This window comes from Balaenoptera physalus (genome assembly GCF_965194825.1).
Source record: "Balaenoptera physalus genome assembly, chromosome: 13".
In the NCBI taxonomy this organism is placed as follows: domain Eukaryota; kingdom Metazoa; phylum Chordata; class Mammalia; order Artiodactyla; family Balaenopteridae; genus Balaenoptera; species Balaenoptera physalus.
The window spans coordinates 10,798,237-10,820,211 of NC_138892.1; the positions used below are offsets into that span (position 1 = coordinate 10,798,237).

At 59.0% G+C, this 21,975-nt stretch overlaps 1 protein-coding gene across 4 annotated transcripts; it reads right to left on the minus strand.

The window, feature by feature from the left end:
* Positions 1 to 617: 617 nt before the first annotated feature.
* GGA1 (golgi associated, gamma adaptin ear containing, ARF binding protein 1) lies at positions 618 to 20,224 on the minus strand. Of its 4 annotated transcripts, none has more exons than XM_082420030.1 (18): positions 19,807 to 20,224; positions 17,160 to 17,255; positions 15,817 to 15,901; positions 14,493 to 14,568; positions 13,327 to 13,425; positions 12,223 to 12,346; positions 11,706 to 11,842; positions 10,934 to 11,014; positions 9,744 to 9,884; positions 9,585 to 9,666; positions 8,377 to 8,484; positions 7,545 to 7,697; positions 4,399 to 4,463; positions 3,751 to 3,917; positions 3,093 to 3,286; positions 1,986 to 2,155; positions 1,638 to 1,748; positions 618 to 1,545 (listed from the first exon to the last, which is right to left on the minus strand). In XM_082420030.1, the coding sequence occupies exons 1-18, from the start codon at positions 19,847 to 19,849 to the stop codon at positions 1,435 to 1,437; spliced, it is 2,043 nt and encodes a 680-aa protein (XP_082276156.1). In that variant the 5' UTR covers positions 19,850 to 20,224; the 3' UTR covers positions 618 to 1,434. The 4 variants fall into 4 exon arrangements, with proteins under 4 accessions (XP_082276156.1, XP_082276157.1, XP_082276159.1 ...); XM_082420031.1 differs by having other exon boundaries at positions 11,706 to 11,806; positions 19,807 to 20,222; XM_082420033.1 differs by lacking the exon at positions 17,160 to 17,255 and adding an exon at positions 19,279 to 19,490 and having other exon boundaries at positions 19,807 to 20,220.
* Positions 20,225 to 21,975: the final 1,751 nt, after the last annotated feature.

The window sequence follows — 21,975 nt, forward strand, 5'->3', positions numbered from 1 at the left end:
CTCCTTCTGGCTCTGCTCCGAGCTGGTTGGCTCCCTCAGCTGCTAGCCTCTAAGCCACTCCCCAGGCCTGGACCCCAGCCTCTCAGAGAAACACTGATAACCCAGTGGGGACTGTGCTGCGGCCGGGAGTGGCAGGGCACCCCCCACCCCCTGTGCAGGGTCCGTGGGCCTCTCTGGAAACAAGCTGCAGCTGGCACCCTGCTCCCTGGGAGTAGCCTCTGGGGAGAAGGAGAAGCTGAGGCACGGGCCTCGGGTGGTGCTGCACCGCAGCTGTGTTTTGAGGGCTGAGTGCAGCAAGAGGAAGTTGTGAGTGGCCAGGGGCCTCCCCCTCAGCGTCTGCAGCAGCTGGGGCTCCTGGCAGGCCCGAGCAGCCGCTCGCTTCCAGCTGGGACGGCTCTGGGCCCACCACAGCCCTGGGTCCTCTCTGGTGACTCAGCAGTGGCCACAGGCCCCTGAGCTGGGCCTCTTCCGGTATAGGGACTGGGAGTAGTGAGGAGAGGAACCGTGGCCCGATCTCCAAGGAGAGGCAGAGAGGTCTGCGGGGCAGCCCTGGGGACCTCCCACTCTTGGACCCCTCCTGACTCCCTCTACCTCAGAAGGACCACGAGAGCAGCTGGTCCAGGAAAAAGGACGTTTTATTTCCATAAATACTCCTGCTCTCACTCACACACTGACCCCACTTCTGCCCATGGACAGACGGATGGACAAAGCCCAATGAATGAAAGAGACACACTGAGAACTCCAGTGCAGGACCTCCCTTGGCCAGGGGCCTGGGAGCCCCCAGCTGGGGCCACCTGTCTCTCCCCCAGTCCCCCCGGAGGCCTGACAGCAAAGGGGCCAGGAGAGTGGAGTGAGACCCCCAGGAGGAGTGGGGGAGAGGTGGGGCTCCCCTCACTGGGCCCCCTGAGACGGTGACCACAGGGCCACGCAGAGAGAAAAGCTAAGAGAGTCAAACCACACACCCGAGAGTGCAAAGAGCTGGGGGTGTAGGCGTCACCACCCCCAGTCACCCGGTTCCTATGGAGGAGGCCTGAGCTGGTCCCGGCTCCAGCACGGCCCCAAGTTATGGCTGGGCCTTCCCATAAGGCATAAGAGACAGGCAGGGATGACCCCTCCCCAGGCTGGGGTCGGGGCTGGGCCTGAGGTCCTGGCCCTTGCCCAACAGCCATGCTTCTCCCCCACGGCCCCAAGTCCTTCCGGGGCCCATGTGCAGCACTCCCCTGCTCCAGCCTCCCACCTGTGATGAAGGTCCCCACCAGTGCAAACCGAGGCCTAGCCTCCTGCTGGGTTTGGCTCAGCAGGGCAGAGGGCAAGGAAGGAGGGGGCCACAGGGGGGAGGGGAGAAGCACCAGACCCAGGGGAATATGGCCGTGGGAACCCAGGCTCAGTGGTGGCCAGTCCCGTTGCCCCTCCTCTCCCCAGCCCCTCTCTGTTCTAGAGGCTCCCCCAGGTCTCCGGTGGGGGGAACTGGTCCACGTCCCCCATCTCGTTGTAGGTCTGGTCGCCCATGGTGAAGAGCAGCTTGTAGCGGAGACGAACCTTCTCCTGAGGCAGATATGGTGAAGGCAGAAGGGTCGGACGGGGAAAAGAGGCTGCCCCACCCCACAGCGGTGCCCTGTCACAGCCGGGCCCCTCACCTTCTGGGGGTTGGCAAGGAGCAGGACCTGGGTGATGGCTGAGGGGTGGACGATGGGGTTAAATGCTGGCAGCTCTGTGCCTGAGGGCGGCTGCAGCTTCACCTTCATGACCTGCGGACAGGAGGGCAGGACGGGGCGCAGCTAGCCCTGGCTTCTCGTCCCTGGTCCCTGGGGAACAAGGCCCAGCCTCCTGCCAGCTCCTCCTCTGGGGGCCCTTCTACCCCCCAACTCCCCAAGAAGAGAGAGACAGAGAGACGGAGACAGAGGCCCTACCCCCACCCTGGACAGCTGGCTCCCCATCCAGCCCCAAGTCACCCTGCCTTGAGGAGGGGGGTCTGCCTATGTCACCTTGGGGACAGCTGACTGGAAAACAATGTTGCGGATGGGCTGGGGGGCGGTGCTCAGCATGGAAACCACCACCACCAGCACATCGGAGCGCCCGGGCAGTGGGTCTCGAGCGAAGTGGAAGAGGACCCGGAAGCCATGTTGGTCATACACGGTCACCGGCAAGATGCTGCCTGGCGGAGGAGAAGGGGAGAGGGCGATGGCGGGGGGCGTGGGGGGGGTGCTGAGCCTGAGCCCAAGCGCATCCGACCAGCTCCCCACACCCGGCTGACCCCAGGCACTTGCTGCTCTGCTGGGGATGAATGAACAGACCCAGACCCAGGCTGTTGCCTTGACCCTGGGCAGCAGTGCAGTCAGGGGTACAGTCCGGGGCCCAGACAGGCAGGTGGACTTCTAGTGTGATGGTGAAGGCAGGATGCCCACCCTGGAACTGAGTCCCAACCGGGCTCCCGAAGTGCCGGGCGGCTGCTCCCAGAGTGCTCGAGTGAAGGGCTGTGCCTGAGCTTCACTCATGCTCTCACTGTGTGACCCTGGTACCGCCACTCTGCTTCTCTGAGCTCAGGGTCCTCCATACTGCTAAGACGGTGGCACCACTACCTAGCTCCTGGGGACACCAGGGGTGTGACACCCTCGTCACAGTGAGCTCACAAGATGGACAGTGCCGAGAAGACTAGCCTGTCTTCATCAGTCTGCTCACAGCCTGGTGCCGTGAGCGGCCCTTTTTCTCCTGGGCAGGAGAAGCCCAGGCTTGGACCTCAGTGTTTATCCTAGTTCGGTTTTATGATCTTGGGGAGCCCCCCCAAACCTCCCCTGTCCTGGCCCTGCCTTCCCGGGGAGGGGCGCAGAGGCCATCCATGAGAAGTCCTCATGCCTGGGTCACCCTGGAGTTTAGAACGTAGTTTTGTGACACTCTGGGACCAGTGAGAAAACTGAGTCCTGGGAAGAGGAAGGGTCTTGCCCAGAGCCCCCCGCTGAGTCGGGCAGGGCTGGGAGGGGAGCCTTGCCTTCCCACCTGCTGCCCCAGATCCAGCTCCTGACAGCAGGCAAGGCGGGTGGGGCCGCGAGCTGACCCAGCCCAGCTGGTACCCGCTGTGCCCCCGCCCTACTCACTGGGTTTGATGGACTCCAGAGGCACAGTGATGTTGGCCAGCGAGAGCTCCGTCAGTGTGGGCTGCTGCAGGGGCCCAGGGGGCTCGGGGGACACGGTGTGGAGGAGGCTGGTGGTGCCGGAGCTGGACAAGCTGCAGCTGCTTTTATTCTGCAGGTCCCGGAGTGTGAGCCGGGGCGCTGGCTGCTGCTTCTCCCTTATTGGAGGGTGGTGCATTGAGAGGTGAAGCTTCGGTGGCCAAGAGACGAGGGGCACAGGAAAGGCTGGGCTTCCTGGCTGTCCCTGATGGCTGGCTCAGACGCCCCCTGTCTCTCTGGCCTTGGTCTCCTCACCTTGGAATGGGCAGCTCTTGCTCACCCCACCCACTCGGGGTCAATGCCCTCGTCCCTGGCAGCCCTCTGGGCCTTCAGTCTTTGTCAGGTGCTGGCAGGCCAGCCTAGGGGAGGGCGTGTGAGTGGGGCACGGTCCCCTCTCATACTCTCCACGCCCTGTTGGATGGGCCCTGCACCTGCTGCGGTCACTGCTGTGTCCCTCGAGCCCAGGACGGCACCTGGCACACGGAGGTGCTCTGGCAGTGCTGCTCACGGGGACAGACCAGCACCGGGCCTCTCCCTGATGGGCCTGGGGCAGGGGCAGGGTCCGGGCAGGGCGTGCCCTCACCACCGCACTTGCTGGGACTCCGGGGGCAGCGACTGCTGCAGGAGGGTCTTCCCCAGGAGGTCCAAGTCATCCAGACCACTGCTCGTGGGCAGGGACGTCTGCGCCGGGGGCCGACTGTCCACGCTGGGGGCCGGAGTGGGGTGGGGGGGCTCAGTGCCATCAGACGACTGTCGGGCATACAAAGGATGTGGGTGGGTGAGGCTGTGCTGAGAAGGCGTCAGGTCACCTGGCAGGTCACCTGGCACTGCCCTGAGGCCCCTGCCCCTCCCGGCAGGAGACGTCTGGAGAAGCAGCAGCAGGGGTGTGGACAACATTCCCACCGGCCTGCGCCCCTCTCACCCCAGGGCCATCGGTGGGCCAGGCCCGGTCTGGGATTCTACTCGAGAAACCATCCCGTTCCAGGGACCTCGGAGTCACCCTCAAGAGAAAAGGAACGGGGAACCCCCATCTCAACCCAAGGGAAACCCAAGGCTGAGACATGCAGGGAAAAGCGCTGTGAGGAGAGGCCCGCCCACCTTCCTCCATCCTGGGATGGGTGCCTCCGCCCCCGGGCCACCCCTTCCCCCGGCCCTCCTGCCCACCCGTCCCTTCACTGCCCCTCAGGCTGCCTGTCCCAGCTGCTCTAACCCTGGGATGGGCCCATCCTACCTGGAAGCTGTTCCACCCAGCACCATCCAAGCCTGGGCCTGAAGGGGGTGTGGGGTCGCTTAGGCCTGCAGGGAAGCAAGACCGAGGTAAAGCAGCTGGATTCGTGAGCAAAGGCAAGAGAGCCGGGGCGGCTATGTGCTGAGTCAGGGTTCCCTGATTTCTACCCTCCCCCTGCACGCCCTCCTCCGAGAGGCTCAGTTCGAAGGGGACACACCCCCTTCCCCCCTAGAGGGAACCAGCCGAAGAGCAGAAGTAGAAACCAAAGACGCCGAGAGCCCATTCCCTGGGCCCAAACACACTTCCTCTCTTGCCACTCAGAAAACAACTCAACTACTGAGGTCAGGACTTTCACCTTCGTTCATTAGCGGGCAGCTGAGAGCCAGTGGGGGTGGGGTGGGGGGGAGGGGAAGAGGGCATGGGAGATACCACGTGAGGTTCGTAAACTCACAGATCCAGGCAGACTGGGGTCAGCATCCTGTGCCCATCCAAACTGACTGGAGGGACACCCTCTGAGCGTCACAAGGGCACTGCGGTGCAGTGAACAGGGCCCTGGGCCCAGGCCCGGCCCAGAATCTGCGGAACCGTGGGCAAGGTGCCGGCTGGGCCGCAGGGCCCCTGAGCACACCACGCGGATGGCCTGGGCAGACTCTAAAGGCCCTGTCTGCCCTGGCACAGGCCAAGGCTGGCTGACTGGTGCAAAGGAGGGCAGTGGCGCTTCTGGAAGAGGCGTGCTCATCGCCTGCTGGTCGGTAGAGGGCATTAGGTCACCAGCCAGTTTGACCTCTGCCCGCCCTGAAGCACACCCCCAGCCAAGTTCACCCTGGTTTTTAAAGAAAAGCCAAGTTATCCTGTTTGTAGCAAAGCCTGAATAAGTGAGGTCTAGCCTGACAGGCAAGAGTGAGGCACGGGAGGCTGTAACTGCTGGGTCTCCACCTCTGGACATGCCTCTCTGAGAGCAAGGACAGCACAGTGGAGGCTGTGAACAGCCCCGGGTCAGGCACTGCAGACATGGGTCTCAGTCCTCACACAGCCTTACAAGGTGGACGTGGACAGAGCAAGGCCTAATTGCTGGAGCTCAAACACAGCTCTGCCACCCAGCTGTGTGACCATGGGCTGCTGGCAACCTTCCTGTGCCTCGTCTGTAAGACGGAGACAACAGTAGCATTTGCATCAGAGGACTGTTGTCACTACTGAATGCGGTGCCTGCCCTGCGTGGGGACGCCCTCTCTGGCCGACGGGAAGTGCGTTTTGCTCACCCCACCCTCCCCCTCCCCCTTCCTGCCGCAGAACCGTTTAGGATGAGCCCCCTTTGTGGTCCCGAGGCTTCCTCCACTCCCCCGAGGCGGGGAGCTGGGCGGCTGCTGCCCTGCCACTTCTGGTTCTGGTTCCCACATTTTCTTTGCTTTGAGTAGCAACCAGAGGAAGCTGGAGGCTCAGGGCTCTGCTGAAGCGACCGGGGACAGGAAGCGCGAAGCACACAGTGCCTCGCTGGGGGCTGGGCCACACGCTCCCACTGCGGGGATCGATCGGGGGTTGGGAGCTGGCGCAGGCCCTGCTGGGGAAGACGAGCCTGTGTGCGCTTTCTGGTCACTGGCCCATCTTTACCTCTCGAGCGGGGCCGGGGTCCTCTCTCCCTGAGTCACCCCGGGCTCTGAATGAAGAGGGGGCAGGTGGGTGGGACTCCTCAGCAAGCCCCCGGGCACCCTGTGGTCAGGGCCTCCTGGGGGGTGCTGGCTGACGGGCCCACACAGGGGAGCTTGACCCGGTCCGCTGTCCCCCTTGTCTCCTGCTCCTCACTCCAGGTCCTCACTTCCCGTTTCCGGGTGACGAGCCGAGTCAAAGCAGCTACAAGTGAGGCTTCAGAATCTGAGGGCCTCGTGCAAAGCCTGGTGCCCCGTCGGGCAAGTCACTCAGCCTTTCTAAGCCTTGCTCTGGCATCCGTGGACCAGGGACGTCGACAGCACCGTCTTCTGGGCTGAGTGGAGGGTGGGCTAAGACACAGCAGCGCTCGGTGGCCGCGGTCAGGGGAGCCCCCGCCGGGACCCCGGCACACCATCGCTTCTCGGAGTCCGTCAGGTACAGTTTTCACCTCAGAACTAACTCAGGAGAACACAGTCTGACTTGGCTTCCAAGTTAGTTTCCCAACATATCCTCTGAGACTCCTGTGACAGGGCAAGGTCTCCTTGACAGAGCCCGATCACCTCTATTCCTTCACAACTTTGGGGCCATTGTGAGGAGGCTCTGAGGCCCTCCCGCTGCTACACTCTCAGCGGGCGCCGCTGCGCCTGAAAGCTGGAAACTGTAAAACTGCTTGGCCGGCGGGGTGCCCTCTGCTTCTTCCCCAGGGACGAGCCTGCTCCCCACTGGGCTCTGGAGCCCCGACCCCGCCAGAGTGACCGCGGGCCTGGCCTGGGACCAGCGTGGCTCACAGAGTGCCTTGCACTCCTGCACGGGCTTCCCTGGAGCTTCCAGAGCTCCCCACCTCTTTCTCTCAGTGGCGAGGAAATGCTGACTTGCCTGGGGAGCTCCCAGTTCTAGGCTCTAACCTGCTACAGGGAAATCCCTTTGTTTTCCCTCAGGCCGCCAGAGCCTAGGTGTGGCTGGCTTATCAGAGGTGATGCCAGCCTTACTGTTTTTTTTTTTGTTTTTTTTTTGAATTTTTTTTTTTGGCTGCATTGGGTCTTTGTTACTGCGCGTGGGCTTTCTTTAGTTGCGATGAGCAGGGGCTACTCTTTGTTGCAGTGCGTGGGCTTCTCATTGTGGTGGCTTCTCTTGTTGTACAGCACGGGCTCTAGGTGTGTGGGCTTCAATAGTTGTGGTGCACGGGCTTAGTTGCTCTGCGGCATGTGGGATCTTCCCAGACCAGGGCTCGAACCTGTGTCCCCTGCAATGGCAGGTGGATTCTTTGAAGTCCCACCAGCCTCACCCTTTGACTGTAGGACCTGGCACAAGCTCCTTCATTTCCCTGAGCCTCAGCTTCCTCAGCTGTGAAATGGGCCTGGTGCCTATGCCCCAACCTCCAGAGGACTCACAGGAGGAGGAACACGCTGACGTGACTGCCCTCTGAAAGCCGCCTCGTGTGCTGGGGGCATCACCCCCCACCTGCAGCAGAGCCTGCCCTGCTCTGGGCCCCGCCCCTTCCTCACCCAGAGACATGAGCTCATCGTCAAGTAGGGAAACTGAGGTGCTGGGCTGCTCCAGGCTGGCCTGGTCACCAGGGCAGGTGGGCGTGGCTGGGTCAGTGGTGCCCACCGGAGGGAGATCCAGACCTGAGAGGTCCAACAAGGCCGAGGTGCTCCCTGGGGTGGGAAAGGAGAGTCAGGCCAGCCTTGGGCGGAGGACACTCAGAGTCCCTGGGGTCTGGGAGCAGCGAGCTTCCCCTCCTTGGCCACATTCCCTCTGCCCCGAATCTGCTTGCCAGGTCTCTTCTTTGGCACATAGTGTCCCTTCCTCACAGAATGTACTTCCTTCTTCCCTCTTGGCCAATTGCCTCCCATCCTTTAAGGCCCCTCTTAGACTACGATGTTTCTGTGTAGTACCCCACCCCCACCTCTCCCAAACAGGGCCAATTCTAACCTCTCCCGGGGTCCCCCAGGGCTGTCACTTTACCCTGAGTGGAGCCGAGCCTGTAATGCTGATGTATCAAACCCTCCGTGCCCACTTCTGATAATTAAACTAAGCCTCGGGGGTGTGGCCTAGCCCCACACAACAGGTGCCAGACTGGTCAAATGAAAGAAAGGCCTTCCTTCTCCTGCCTGTCCTTGCCAAACCCTTGGCTCCCTCCCCTCCGACCCTCATCCAGACCTCCTCCCCCGCCTCCCCAGCAGCTGCAGGCTTGGCACAGACTCCACCCCCAGCTCTCCCAGCGAGGGCCTCCCGCATCTTAAGGGGCCACCAAGCTCTGTGACCAGCACCCTACCCGGGACCCCATGCCTCTCCGACTCGGGGGCCCTCCCAGCTCTCCTGCCACCTCCTCACCAGGGATGCAGGCGGCTGTGGCATCGCCGTTGACCTCCTCTCCCCGCACCAGCTGCTTGTACAGGTTGATGACCTGGGTGAGGTTGTCATTGGCTTGCAGGATCTCCGCTGGAACAGGCAGGAGGGGAGAGGCCAGGCTGAAAGAATGTGGGGGCCTCCGGGGGGGAGATGAGCACCCTGCGGCCATCTCAAGCCTCGTGGGAGGGGCCTGGGGGCAGCCCACCTCGACTCCTCGGACTCAGGCCCTCTGCGACCTGCCCTCGCCCAGTCTCCTCCACGCTGCCCCGTGCCAACCCCCGAACACACAGGTGTGCCCCGGCCTCCAAGCCTCCACGCTGGCTCTGCTGTCTGGAGACCCCTAGATCTCTGCATGGCTTCACCCCTTCCTGCTTCAGGTCTTCTTCCAATTCACCTCAGGAGGCCCTCTCTAACCCCGAGCCCGCACCACCAGTCCCACCTCTGTTTTTCTTCACGCCCCTTATCACCGCCTGACAAACTGCCCCGCTCACACCCTTGCTTTACTGTCTGTCTCCTCTCATCAGGCTACAAGCTCCATGAGGATTTGGTTCTGTTGATTTTGATCACTGCCATACCCCCCGGGGCCCAGAACAGTGCCCGGCACAAACAAGGCCCTCATCGATGTTACCTCCTGGTGGCCAAGGCTTAGAGGGATCTGAGCAGCAAGCCTCTTGGGTGGGGACCAGGTGCCTGGCACATGGGAGGCGCTCAGGGAACTCCTGATGAATGGAGGCTGAGATGGTACCTAGACTGCTGCCCGAGAGGCCCTGGCTGATGTGGGGGCACAAAACAAGGACGAGACCCTGACGTGCGGCCCTAGCAGGAGCCATGGGGCCCAGCTCTGGAAGCGCTCAGGCCTGAGGGATTTGCTCTAGGTTTCGAGCTCACCCTTACTGGGGAGGCAGTGTCTGGAGGGAGAGAGCCTCCGGTCCACCCTGGCTCTGCCACCGTTCTGCTCTCTGGACAGGTCACTTCCCTCCCTGAGCCCCAGTTGTGAAATAGGGACAATTCTCCCTCCTGTGCGGCTTACGGGCAGTAAAAAAGGTGTCTGCGAAGGGGCTTGACCCAAAGGGTCTCTAAAGCACATCAGCCCCTGATCTCTGCTTCCTTCTTCCTCAAAGTGGAGAAACCCAAGGTCACTGCTGGAGAAGGGGGCCCCCTGGTGGCAGCTCCTTCCAACTGCAGCTCACCTAAGGCCTCGTCATTGTCCTCCGTGTCGCTGGCCAGTCGGAAGAGCGTGGGCCGCAAGCGCTCACAGCGCTGGTACAGTTCCTGGGGGCAGCAGGGCGGGCAGGTCAGGGCCGGCGGGGGCCCTGCAGTGCGTGGGGGGTGGGTGGGGGCGGGCGCACCTTCATGAGGTCCTCACTGCTTTGGGCAGCCGCGCCGCCCTGGCTGTGGTTCATCACCATCTCCGTCAGCAACTTCACGTTGTTGTTCACCTCCTCGATGGCGCTCACCCGCTTTGAGATCTTCTCCATTCGCTTCTGGTCCTGGGGAGGCATCGGCAAACGGCCCCGGAGCGCCCGAGTCAGGCCTGGACCTGAGCCAGGCACTGTCCCACACCACCCTCTGCTGGGTGTGAGATCAGCCCCTGCTAAGGGCCCCTTGGGCCCAGGACAGGGCACTCTGGTCCAAGAAGCCCTTGACCAACCCTGTGTTCACTTCCTCTCCTCTTGCCAACTCCCCCTGGACCCAGGCCTCTGCACGAGCCCATCAGAATCTCTAGGGGTGGCCCAGGAATCTGGGTTTCCAACACACTCACCAGGTGATTCTGGAGGGCCGGGAGCTAGATTTACACCTGTGGTTCTACATAACCCTCCCCCTCTCTGTGTTTGTCCCTTGAAAGGAGGTTCCCGTACTTGAGAGTGAAAGGGGACCTTAGCGGTCACCAAGTACAACTGAGAAACTAGTGCCGTGACCCCCTTGAAAGGCCACTGCAGCAGTGACCCTGCTATCCCTCTCCCACTCTGCTCACCATGCATGCTCCTCCCTTGTGGAATGAAAGGTGGGCTTGTGCTGTGCCGTCTGATACAATCGCCCTCCTTGAGAGGGGCTGCCCTTTCTCTGGGCTGTCAGAGCACACAGTCTGCCCTAAGACAGCCCACAGTGTCTGCCCTCTGGGTCTCTGGACTGCACTTTTTTGATGACATATCCTCATCAATAAAAAAGATTTCAGCACGCACCCACAACACAGGTATACATACTTATAAAATACATGTATATTATTCTCTCTGTACGTATATGTATGTAAAATATACTATATCTTGAACATAGTAAGGCCTAATTTCCCTCTAACTTTTACAGAAGAGGTATTCAGCCTCACAGAAGCCAATGCAGGTCAGCTCGGCTGCTGGGAAATTCTTCCTTCCACACGCTGATCCTGGCTCTGCCCGCAGGGTCCCCCTGACTCGGTCAGCTCTTTTTCTGCTGTCACAGCCCTTTAGTCGGGCCACTGCGCACACGTACACACGACCTCCCTCAGTGGCCCAGCTCAACATCCCATCCCGCCACCTCCTTGCACTCTGGGCTTGGCCATCACCTCCTGCACCATCTCCTTGATGAGTTTGTTGGCTGCTCGGAGGTCCTCGGGGTGGGAGCTCTTCAGCAGGCGGGCCAGCATCTATGGAGACAGAGGGACATGGCTGTGACAGCAGTCCTTGGGCCTGGGGTCCCGTGCTGGCTCCTTTTCCTGGTGGTGGGATGTGAATAAGTTACTAAGCTCTCCATGGGATGGCAAGGATCTACTGACACCTTACGGGGTGGCCGTGGGATAAGTGACACACTGCACGTAAGTGCTCTCCGCAGCGCCCAGCAGAAATAAGCTTTCCACAAATGGTGCGAAACATTACATTACTATTGCTAGAGAATTCTTCTGGAAGGACGTACAGGAAACTCAACAACGTTTACCCCCTGGGACTAGACTGGGTAGAAGAGGAGCTTTTACTTTTTATCCTACCTCCCGTGCTGTTTAAGTTCTTGCCCATGACCACATGCTTCTTTAACAACAAGCTAGTAAAATTATTGTTGAGAAGGTCACAGACATAAAAACAGGCAAGCTCCTTCCTGATCAACCTATGAAATGCCCTCAAACCAACCCCAGGGCCACCAGCCTCAGGCCTGCGTTTACTAAGTGAAGGGCACTGCGCGGGCAGCACTCAGCATGTGTAAGGGCTCAACACCCGGCACCCGTCACCCACCACAGCGCCCGTGCTCAGCGTAGCCTCTGCTCCAGGGACAGGGCCGCCAGGGGCTGGAACCCGCTGACCCCCATTGGGCCTGGAGTCCTCATCTGGCCCTCCCTGAAGCCTCACCTTGGATTTCTCCTCGTCTTCAAAGATCACATTCTTGGGCCGTGGCGGAGGAAGGGGAAAGGTGGCATCATCTGGAAGCTTGGGGTCGGCCTTCACAATCCCTGCAGCGGACGGCGGTGGGGAGACCGTCTCAGGGGCTGGGGTGGAGGGGAGAGGGGGATGGGGGCAGGCAAGGGTAGGATGGAAGGTGGAGGGCAGGCTTTCTCCAGCATGCTGGCGCTGGACTTTGGGGGGTCAGGGCCTGCTCCTGAACTACCATGTCAAATAGTGTGCGTGCGGGGTCGGGGGCAGTTAGAAACCTGTATTTTGAGGCCATACCATGGGGACCAGTCTCTGACTCAACCCCATCTTTTCTCCATCCAAGCTGGCCTCAGGCAGAACCATAGAGGCCCCACTGACTCTATGTTCTTGAGAAGTTAAAGGGCAGACCTAGGACCTTGCTGCCAGAGGCCCTGAAGCTGCCAGAGCCCCAGGGAGGAGGGGAGGAGGTGGCCACACCCCACCTCTGGTGCCTCACCCTGCTTCTTCAGCATCTGGTAGGCCTCTGCGATCTTCACCTCCTCAGGGAGGCCGACCGTCCAGCTGTAGAGAAGCTCCAAGATCTTGTTCTTCACCTTCTCCGACGTCCGAGAGCCCAGGTACTTCGGGGACGGAAGGGAGAGGAGGCTTTGACATTGCCCGGCCCCACTCACTGTAGTCCCAACCCCAGCCTAAACCTGGCTGCCTCCCCAGGACTCCTTCAGAAACCTCAGCCTACACGACCCTCCCACCTGAGCAGCCTGAGCTCACCTCCTAGCCCTGCTGCTCACCAGCTGTGCCAGCCCTGGATGTCCCAGTGCCCCGCCTGTTAAGTGGGGATGACAGCAGTAGCACCGTGCTGGGGATGCAGAGCTGGCACAGGTAAGGCCCAGAGCCCGGCGCCTGCTCTCGGCCAGCTCGTGGAAACCTTAACTGTGACCTCAGGAAGGAGGAGCCACCAGGCTCCGGGCTGACCAGGGAAGAAGCAGGTGTGGAACCGCTCGGCCCTGGGCTCCATTCAGTCTCCCAGCAGCAAACTCGGCAGAGGGAACCGGCTCTCACTCCGGTCATCTCCTGAGAAGAGCTGCTGGGTCATTCAGCTGCTCTGGTCAAGGGACGGGTCTGAGCAAGGATGGGCGAAGGGGTGGGCTCTCACCCAAGGGGCATCAAACATGTTCCTGCCCTAGGGGAGGACTCCTCAGGCCCATCAGAGGCTCTATCACTCAGGTTTGGGGCCTCAGCATCCAAGGCCTCAAGGAGGCCACTCTTGTGAGGTGGAGACAGGGAGGCCCTCCACTAGACACCTAGGTGGGGCGCTGTGGCCAGGTCTGCAGGGAGAGATCTCAGAGCCCGAGCAGCCCGCGCTGGGGAAGTGTTCTGTGTTCACTGCAATCATTCCTCCCTAAGTGCCAAGCAGCTCCAGAGCTGGCCGGCCACCAGGCAGCCTGGAAGCATTCTTCCTGGAAACCCAGCCGTCCGGACTCAGCCGTGAAGGGAACCCTGAGAACGGGTCTGTGTTTGTGTCGGGCCAGGATGAGGCCAGTCGCCCCTCCTCAACCGCCATCTGACAGCGCAGGTCGGAGCGCGCGCTGGGAGCACCCACCTTGGGAGACACGACCTTGATGAGCTCGTTGAGGAAGCGGAACTTGCCCACCTCGTCGTGGAACCTCTTGCCGCAGCTCTTCATGCATGTTTCCAGCACCTGGGGGGGTGGTGTGAGGTGCGGGGACCCCCAGGGAGGATCAGAGGAGGTACCCTCCCTCCCACGCCTCAGCCAGGGCCCAGAAGCCCAGGGACCGGCAGTGAGAAGGGGGAAAAGGACTCTTGAGAAAAAGAGGATTCTGAAGTTCAGAGACCGCCTGAGATTGATCACCACCCTCTGGGGGACAGGGCTGGGCCACCCCGAGAGCCTGGCGATGCCCAACTCGCAGCACCGACTTAGTCCCTCCATGGCTTGGCCACATCTGAGGACCACTTGTAAATTATTTTCTTACTATTTTCCTTCGATGATTTTTTGACACGTAAATAGGCACCATCAAACTCAGCCTTATCCTAAGCTAGATGTATGTGAAATCAGAGGACTAATATGTATTTCAGGGAAAAAAAACCCACCCAAACTCTAACATGTTAAAACAAATACATAACTATTAAAAGGAAAACTGTTTATCTACCACCGCCTAAAATCAGCTTTGCTGTATGGTTTGTTGCTATCTGACCCGTGCTTGGGGGCCACGACAGTGCACTCCCTGCTCTTCTGCTACTGGCTCAGCTTTGAAACCTCTGGCCTGAGCCCAGCTGTCACCCCTTGCACCCCTGTGCTGTCCTGTGCCTGGAGGCCATCGATGGGCTGGCCCGGCCCAGCCCCGCAACGCATCTATAAACACGGAGCTCTATAAACACGAAGATTCCTGGAGGCATATACTATAGGGGTTCTGGTCGGCGGGCCTGGGGTGGGGCCCTGATTCAGCCTCCTGAAGGTTGGAGGCACAGCTGGACCTGGGAATCCCTGGGCCGAATGACCTAGGGCTTCCTCCCCACAAGAAACCTAACTGTGCAGGGTCTGGGGTGGGAGGCCAGCCCACTGGTGCATTGGTTGCCATGGGACCCTCAGGGGCTGGGCCACACCCCCATTCTAGGCCATCTGGGCACAATTCCCTTGGGCTCTAAAGAAGAACCTGTTGGGACCCCAAAAACCCCAGTCTTGGCCCCCCCCTGGTGCCACCCACATGGTCAGGGGACAGATGGCACCATGCTTCCCCTTCTCCTCACCGTCAGGGCCTGGATCGCCTCCCACTCCTGCGGGGATTGGATCTTGTGGGCCAACAGCCGGGTGGCAAGTGGAGGCCTGGGTGAGAGGAACAGCAAAGAGCCAGACTAGCCACAGAGCCCCGGGCACCCCAGGGAGGGCGGCCACACTTCCCCGCTGGAACTGCAGCCGGCAGCAGCTTCTCCAGGACACATGCAAAGGCCCAGCTCCCTCTCCAGATTGGGGCTGGAGACTGTGGCACAAGAGGGCAGGACCAGGTAGGGAGTGCAGGCCGGGGACCTTTGAAAGGCGTGAGCTCAGCCCGTTGGCCGGCTTCACTGAGAACTATGACCTGCCGTGTCCTTGGCTTGCCGTAGGGACAAGTACAGAGAGATGCCCACAGCCTTCAAGGGCCCAGCCTGGGAGCAGAACATGACAATGTGCACAGAATATTCTGCTGGGAGAAGTCACGGTGGCAATGGTGACATCATCTACCAGATCATGAAAGACCTGTCACCAGTGACAGTAACAGCTAACACATACGGAGCACTTACGATGTGCGAGGCACCTCACGTCCATTTTCCTGCCTAACCTCCATAAGAGCCCCCCGAGGTAGGCAGCACTATCACCTCCACTTTACAGTCCCAGAAATGGGGGCTCAGAGGCATCTAGTTACTCGTCCAGGAGACTCAGCTAACAGAAGGGATGGGACTCCCACCTGAGCAGCTGGACTGGGCAGCACACAGGTCACGCTGTCTGCACGGCATCCCGAGTGGAGCGCCTATGCTCATGGGGTGTGGCGGGAGCGAAGCACACTGAGCTGTGCTCCCCAAACTTCAGTGCCACCTGGGGAGCCTGCCAACAACGTCCCCCCCCAAGCTCCCTGCCGGCCAGTCTAGTCCAAGTCTGGGTGCAGCCCACAAATGGACATTTTTGACAAACACACCAGGTGATTCTAATGCAGACGGTTCTGGTTCTTCCTTGAGCAAAGGGCCTGCTGGCCCCTCCCAGCTGGGGAGCACGCAGGTCTCTGGGAGGCCCTCCCCAACAAAGCATGGGTGCTTCATCAAGCCCGGGACTACCTCCTTCTCTCTACGAGATCTTGGGGCAACTGCTGAGCTCCCTGAGCCTCGGTTTCTTCACCTGTAAGATGGGTCCAGCAAGACCCACCTCAGAGGGTGGCACACAGTGGCACTGAGTACAAAGTGCGCGCTGCCATTGTTAATTTGGGAGCACTTAAGAATGGAAACTGGGTCTCAACTCATCCTCGTCTCTGCCCAAGGCCAGGGTCTGGAGTGAGCACGGCAGGTGCTGAGTATGTGAGTGAAAGACGGGGAAGCCACCTACCCCTCAAAGTCCTCGTTGAGCTGCTCGCAGAAGCCGTTGATGCTGGCCCAGTGCAGCTCCTTGTTCAGGGGGTTTGTGGCTCTGTCTGGAGGAGAAGAGAGGGCCAGTGGCCTGGTGAAGGGATCCCTGCCTCTCCCACTCCCTGCCCTGGCGTACGGCTGAGCGTGCGAAAAGGCCTCCCCTGGACTCCCTGCTCCGACGGCCCCGAGACCCCAGCACTGACGTCCGTCAAGTCAATGCACAGATGAGCCGTCGTCTGCGGGCTTCTCCTCGCAGCTTCTCCCCGAAGGGCCCCACGTCTAGAGATTGTGCTCAGGGGTCGTTCCCCTCCCGCCATTGTCCCAACCCCTGCTGCTGTACGCGTGTCTGCACCTCCTCTGATTCTGCTCCTGAAGTGTCCCCATAATTCTCACGGAATTTACTCTCAGAGGAGATTCAGAGGTAAGGGAAAAAAGCAGTAGTTCCAACCTCAAGGAGCTTTGCAGCTGGGAAGTGGGCCAAGGTCAGCTAGGTTCTCAATAGAATGTGACAGAGGGAGGCAAAGGAGCCGTGGGAACCGGTAACAGGAGGAGGGGACTCAGGGGAGGCTGCCTGGAAGAGGCAACACAAGAAGCACTGGAGGGACTTAACCAGGCTGGGGATGACGTGCCTCGGAACAGCTCAAGGGTTGCGGGTAAGAAGAACTGTGGATAACAGCTCAGGGCATGGGGGGCCTTGGGAAGGAGTGCGGCTCAGGTATCGCTTCCTCCTTCCCTAACAGCGCCACCTGCCCGGGGCAGCACTGCCGAGGCAGCTCTCTGCTGCGTCCCCCAGACCCGACCTTCATCGTGGGCCCAAGTCTGCTACTGCACCGCATCCCAGCCACTATTGCACACGCCCATAAATGCACACCCAGTAAATGAGTGAATGGATGCGGGCTCAGCTGCCGGCAGGCAGGGGGAGGTTCTGGGGGAATCCGAATCCAGGAGTAGGTAGTGGCCAGGAAAGGGCCAACAGGAAGGGGTGGTAAACAAGGCCAGACAGTACCCCCCGACCCCCACCGTTGGTGAGACAACAGCTAAAAATAAACAACAAGGTCCTACTGTATAGCACAGGGAACTATATTCAATATCCTGGGATAAACCATAATGGAAAAGAGTATAAAACGAGAACGTATATATGTGTAAAAGTGAGTCCTTTGCTGTATAGCAGCAATTAACTCATTGTAAATCAACTATATTTCAATAAAATTTTTAAAAAACCCCAACGATTAAGTAGGTCACTTAACTTCCCCGAACCTCCATTTCCCCATTTGTAAAACTGGAGCAAAGTAAGAAGTGATTGGGGATGACAGCGTACTCTACCCAGGGTAAGGCGTGGGGCAGCCGGAGCTGGATCTTCATGACCTCCCGACAGCCTATCTCCAAGCGTCACCCTGTGCTGGTCAGTTCTGCCCAAACCTGAGGATGGAGCCGAGGGTGTGAAGGGCACAGCCCAGGAGGTGGGACACAGAAGGATCTGTGGTCAGGAGGAGGCTGGGGACTCGGTCTGTGGCCCTGCCTATTTGGGGCCCTGTGCTCTGGCGGGAGGCCTGGAGCCCTAGGATCCCAGTGCCTGGCAGCCAATCATTTAATTCATATTTATTCAATAAATATTCTGAGTGTGGGACCACAGCAGTGAACAAGACAAAATCCCTGCCCTCTTGGAGCTCATCACCCAGCAAAAGAAACACTGACTACTCAGATAAACAAACAAACACAGGATACTGTACACTGTTGCAGAGTGCTACAAAGAAAAATAAAGCATTAAAAAAAAACAGAAAGAAAGAAAGAAAACCATAGCAGGGAGAAGGTATAAAGAAGTGTGTGTGGGGTGCTGCTTTCTGGGAGAGCTCTCAGAGGTACAGCTGAGCAGAGATCTGAAAGAAACATTTCCTCTGTGCATACAAATCTCTGTTCCAGGTGCCCTGCAGAGACCGCCAGCCCCTGGGAGAAATGAAGCCCCTGCTGACCACCCAGGAACACCAGAAACAGGTGCCCCCCATCTACTCTGCCTCCCAGCCTCCCAGCCCCCCAGCACGGCCAGAGGCTGCTTAGAAAACTAGAATGGGGCTGGGTATTGCTTACTCAATGACATCCAGCCGGGGGACCCTAAAACAGGAAGTCCCTTAGAGTGTCAGAGACACGTGAGTCTGAGTGAGGACAGAGAAACTGGTTCTAGAGCCCACTCCTAAGTCAGAAGCCAGTGAGGAAGAAGTAGTGGCATCATGAGACATGTCTGCATCTGGTTCAGAGCGAGGGCCTCTGGGTCCAAGGAGATCTGACCAACCTCTCTGGCCCTGGCCCCCAACTCCCAGCCCTCTTACCTCTACCTGGGGGGAGCACTTTCCCCAGCAGGCAGCAGGGTAGAACACACAGGGAAGGAGGGAATTGTTTCACAACAGGGCATGACTCCACCCTGTCACTCTACAGTGGTGACAATGTCATCAGTTACCCACCAAAAGCTACTCTTCACCTCCAGTCACTGCAAGGTAAGAGCTTACCATTTTGCTAGGGCACAAAGGGGAAGAAAAAGAGAAAACCACCTCAGCCGCCATCTATCAGAGTCTAGCCTCCTGCCAAACCTGAGTGTCCTGACTCCTGTCTGTTTTTCAGATCAGACTCTTTGGCCGCTCAGAAAATCCCCACCGTTGCTAAACCTGACACTGTTCCGTAGCACCCACGGCTCAAGGCTTGCGGCCTGTCAGATCTGTCAGTGAGGGCCCTGCCCATCCCCCCCTAAGTTATTGCTGAGACCTGGACACTTGTGGCGTTCCAGAACAGTCTCGACGGCCACTGAGTGCTTCCTTTCCATGCCCTCCCCCTCCACTGGCCAGACGGACTCTGAAACATCCTTGGAGACGGTGTACTTCTGGGACCATCCTCAGGATTCAACTCTGCACAAGACTGGCTTAAAAGGGGCTGGTCATAATCCCAAATCATCCTGTGCAGCTCCCTGGTGTGCCTGGAGTCAAGGGGCTGAGATGAAAGCAGACCCAGAGGACTCTCTGAGGCCCTGGTACAGATGTGACCTGAACGGGAGCAAAGACTTGGGAGGGAGCTGTCCCTAGTCCAGGGGGAAGCAAGCCGTGCTCTCAGGAGCAGAGTCCAGTAGTGGGTTATGAGAGCCGAGCATCTTCTGCAGTGTGGGACATGGAGGTCAGGTAGACAGTGTGAGGGCTAGTACTCAAGCCTAAGTAGTAGGAAATCGTGTCTGAGGAGACACAGGAGGGGATGCAGGGCCCTTTGGAGAAAACTTAGCAAGGGCTAGGAAACGAGTCTTTGGTAGGGGGTGCAGAATCTCAGGGCCTGGACTGAGGGTAGTGATAGAGAACTTGAAATCACTTCTGGAGTCTGAGACAGGACCCTCCCAAGCCTGTGGGGTTTGGGGGTTTCTCACTATGTGGCCAGAGCGCGGGGGATTCGATGGGTTAGTGGGTCCTACCTTCCTGGGCGGGGGAACGAGCAAATCTGAGTTGCAAGCTCAAGAAAGGGATAGGAGAGAGTCACGCCATGCAGCGCCAGTGAGTGGAGGATTCGGGGCTCAAGGGGAGCCTGGTCCCTCGCTCCCGGGTGTGAGGTGCAGCTCTCGGGGCCGCTCGCTTGCTTCCTCCCGGAGTCCAGGGAATGACTTGGGTGTCCGCTCCGCGGAAAAGTCTGGGCCCGAGACAGTTGGAGGGTGCTCTGTCCCGGGGGTTCTGGGCGCAGAGCCGGGCGCAGCTCACTCCTCCCCGGGGGTCGCGGCCCAGGAATCGGAAGGGTGGGCGGCGCCCGCTCCCATCGCCGGTCCGCGCAGCTGGTGGGGTCTCCCTTAACCCCAGGATCGGAGGTATGGGCTTGGGACACCGCCCCTACCGGGCCGGGGCAGGGCGTGAGGAGGGGGCGCTGCGTACCCCGCCCCCGCCGGGAAGGGGCCCGCCTAGTGCCCCCGGTTCCGGTTCCGGTCCGGCCCGCGCCCCTCCCGGACACTCACTGATTCGCGCCTCCAGAGTCTCCGGCTCCATCGCAGGCTCCATCGGCCACGGGCCCCTAGCCTCGGCACCGCCCCCCGCCGCCCGGTGCTCTCGCGGGACCTCGTCGGCACCACCCTCCGCCGATTAAAGGGGCAACGTCCGTCCCGACGCGCGGAGCCGAAGAGCATTCGGCACCATAGAGACGCAAACGAACTCGCCTAGAGCGCCACCTGCGCTCCCAACCCCTCCCCCAAGCAGCGTTAACATCGTGGGAGGGACTCGCCGCCTGCCTTGCTCACAGCGCTCTGGCCGGAAAGGAAGCCGAGGGACTCGGGGCTGAGGGCTGCACCATGGAAACCCTGCGGGACGCTCTAAATCGTTCTGCGTCACGGCGATGCCTATGATCGCTTCCGGAAGAACTTTCCGCGGCCATGTTTTTGAGGGGCTCTTAGGTCACTTCCGTATCCCTGAGCGGGTATTTCCGCTTAGATGCAAAAGTGGGAGGGTCCCTTAAAAGGGCAATGACGTACGTTGGCCGCTGTGAAAATAAGTCAAAGTTTGAGTGCTTACAGTGTTCCAAGTATTGTTTTAAGCACTTTTTATACATTTCTCTATTTACTCCTCACAACATGAACGAGGTAGTTTGTCGTAGATCACACAAGTGGCAGAGCCGGAACCCTGTACTATTTTCTGCATTCATTCTGCAATCATTTCATGCACTCTGTATTCGCCTTGCTCTGGGACTGGCGCTGGAAGAGAAAGGCAAGTCCAGATATTTATTACACAACGTGGTAGGGGAAGCCCACGGGGTAATGGCAACACAGGAGGGGCCCTCTACCCCAAACTGGGGTGGGTATGAGGGAGGTGCTCTCTTGTCAGGGGAGGTTTCACAGGGGAGGTGATATCTAGCTGAAAGACAGTCAGAATTCTCCAGGTAAACCTGGTGTGAGAAGATATTCCAGGTAGAGGGAACCAAACGTTTCAGGGCTCACAGGAGAGAAAGAGTATGATGAGGTCAGATAATTGAAAGTATTTCAATTACGCTTCAGAGGACGTAGGCCTGGAAATACGCTGGGGCAAGATCACGCAAGTCCTGCAAGTTTAGCTTTTTTTCTTGTGAACTATGTTGGAGATGTCCTTAAAGAGTTTCACGCGTAGTGGTGACAAAGTCAGGCTTTTGTTTTAGAGAGGTCCATGCGGCAACAGTGGGCGGAAGATACTGCTGGGTGCCAGACTGAAGTCAGGCAGGGCAGAATGAATAGACCTCCTAGCCTCTGCCTTTTCTCCTGCCGTTTCTCCTTCTATTACAGACCCTTTTCATCTGTTTTCCCACCCGCGGCCCGGGGGAGCCCGGTTACCGGCTTACCCGGGTCCGTTGCATTCTGTCGCCCCCTGGCGGTCCGCCGGGGAACTGGTCCGTGGTGTCCTCTCGAGCCTCTTGGTCTCCGGGAGGGTTAAAGCGAGACCGAGACAGGGAATCTGGCGATTCTGGTTCTGCTCGGCCGTCGCCCTGGCAAGCGACCTCGATTCACCTTGTAGAACGGAACTGACCTCATTAGGGAGTTGAGAGGCATGTGCTGGGTCAGTTTTTCCCTAAACTCAATCATTCAGCCAGCTGGGACGCTTTTCTAAATTCTCCCCCACAGGCCATTAAAATTATATAGGAAAGTGATATGTATGTTTACTGCATTCCTCAACAAAAGCTGTAACATAATATGTACTTAGAGCTCTTTTCCTTTGTTTCTTTTATTACTGAAATGAATTATTACAGAAATAAAATGCAACCGCATTTACCGCATTGATTTAGGGGCATATACACACTGTCAAGACTCACTTTTTAAAGACGGCATAGATTTGACCAGGGTTCAAATTCTGACTTGACTTCTTTCTAAACTGTATGACCTAGGACAAGTCACTTAGACACTCTCTATCTCAGGCTTCTCATCTGAAACACGGTTGTGAGAATTCAGTGGAAGGGTGTCTTCAAAGTGAACCCCAATAAATGCTCTCCACCCACTTTCTCTGCTGGACTTTTCTCCTTAGCACTTATCTGTCTTAGCACTGTCTATTTCCTTTCTTCATCGTGTTTTCTGTCTTCCTCCCCCACTGGAATGTAAACTCGGTGAGGATGAGGAATTTCAGCTATTTGGTTCACCGATGTATCCTCAAGACTTGAAAGAGTAACTGGC

What these genes read in the sequence shown, in the direction of transcription:
- GGA1 (XM_082420030.1), bottom strand. Translation starts at nt 19,849, where the DNA reads ATGGAGCCTGCGATGGAGCCGGAGACTCTGGAGGCGCGAATCA. An exon ending in AAGACGAGGAGAAATCCAAG is followed by an intron (nt 11,015 to 11,705) that starts GTGAGGCTTCAG and finishes CTGTCTCCATAG; the next exon opens with ATGCTGGCCCGCCTGCTGAA. An exon ending in GCAGTGAGGACCTCATGAAG is followed by an intron (nt 9,667 to 9,743) that starts GTGCGCCCGCCC and finishes TGCTGCCCCCAG; the next exon opens with GAACTGTACCAGCGCTGTGA.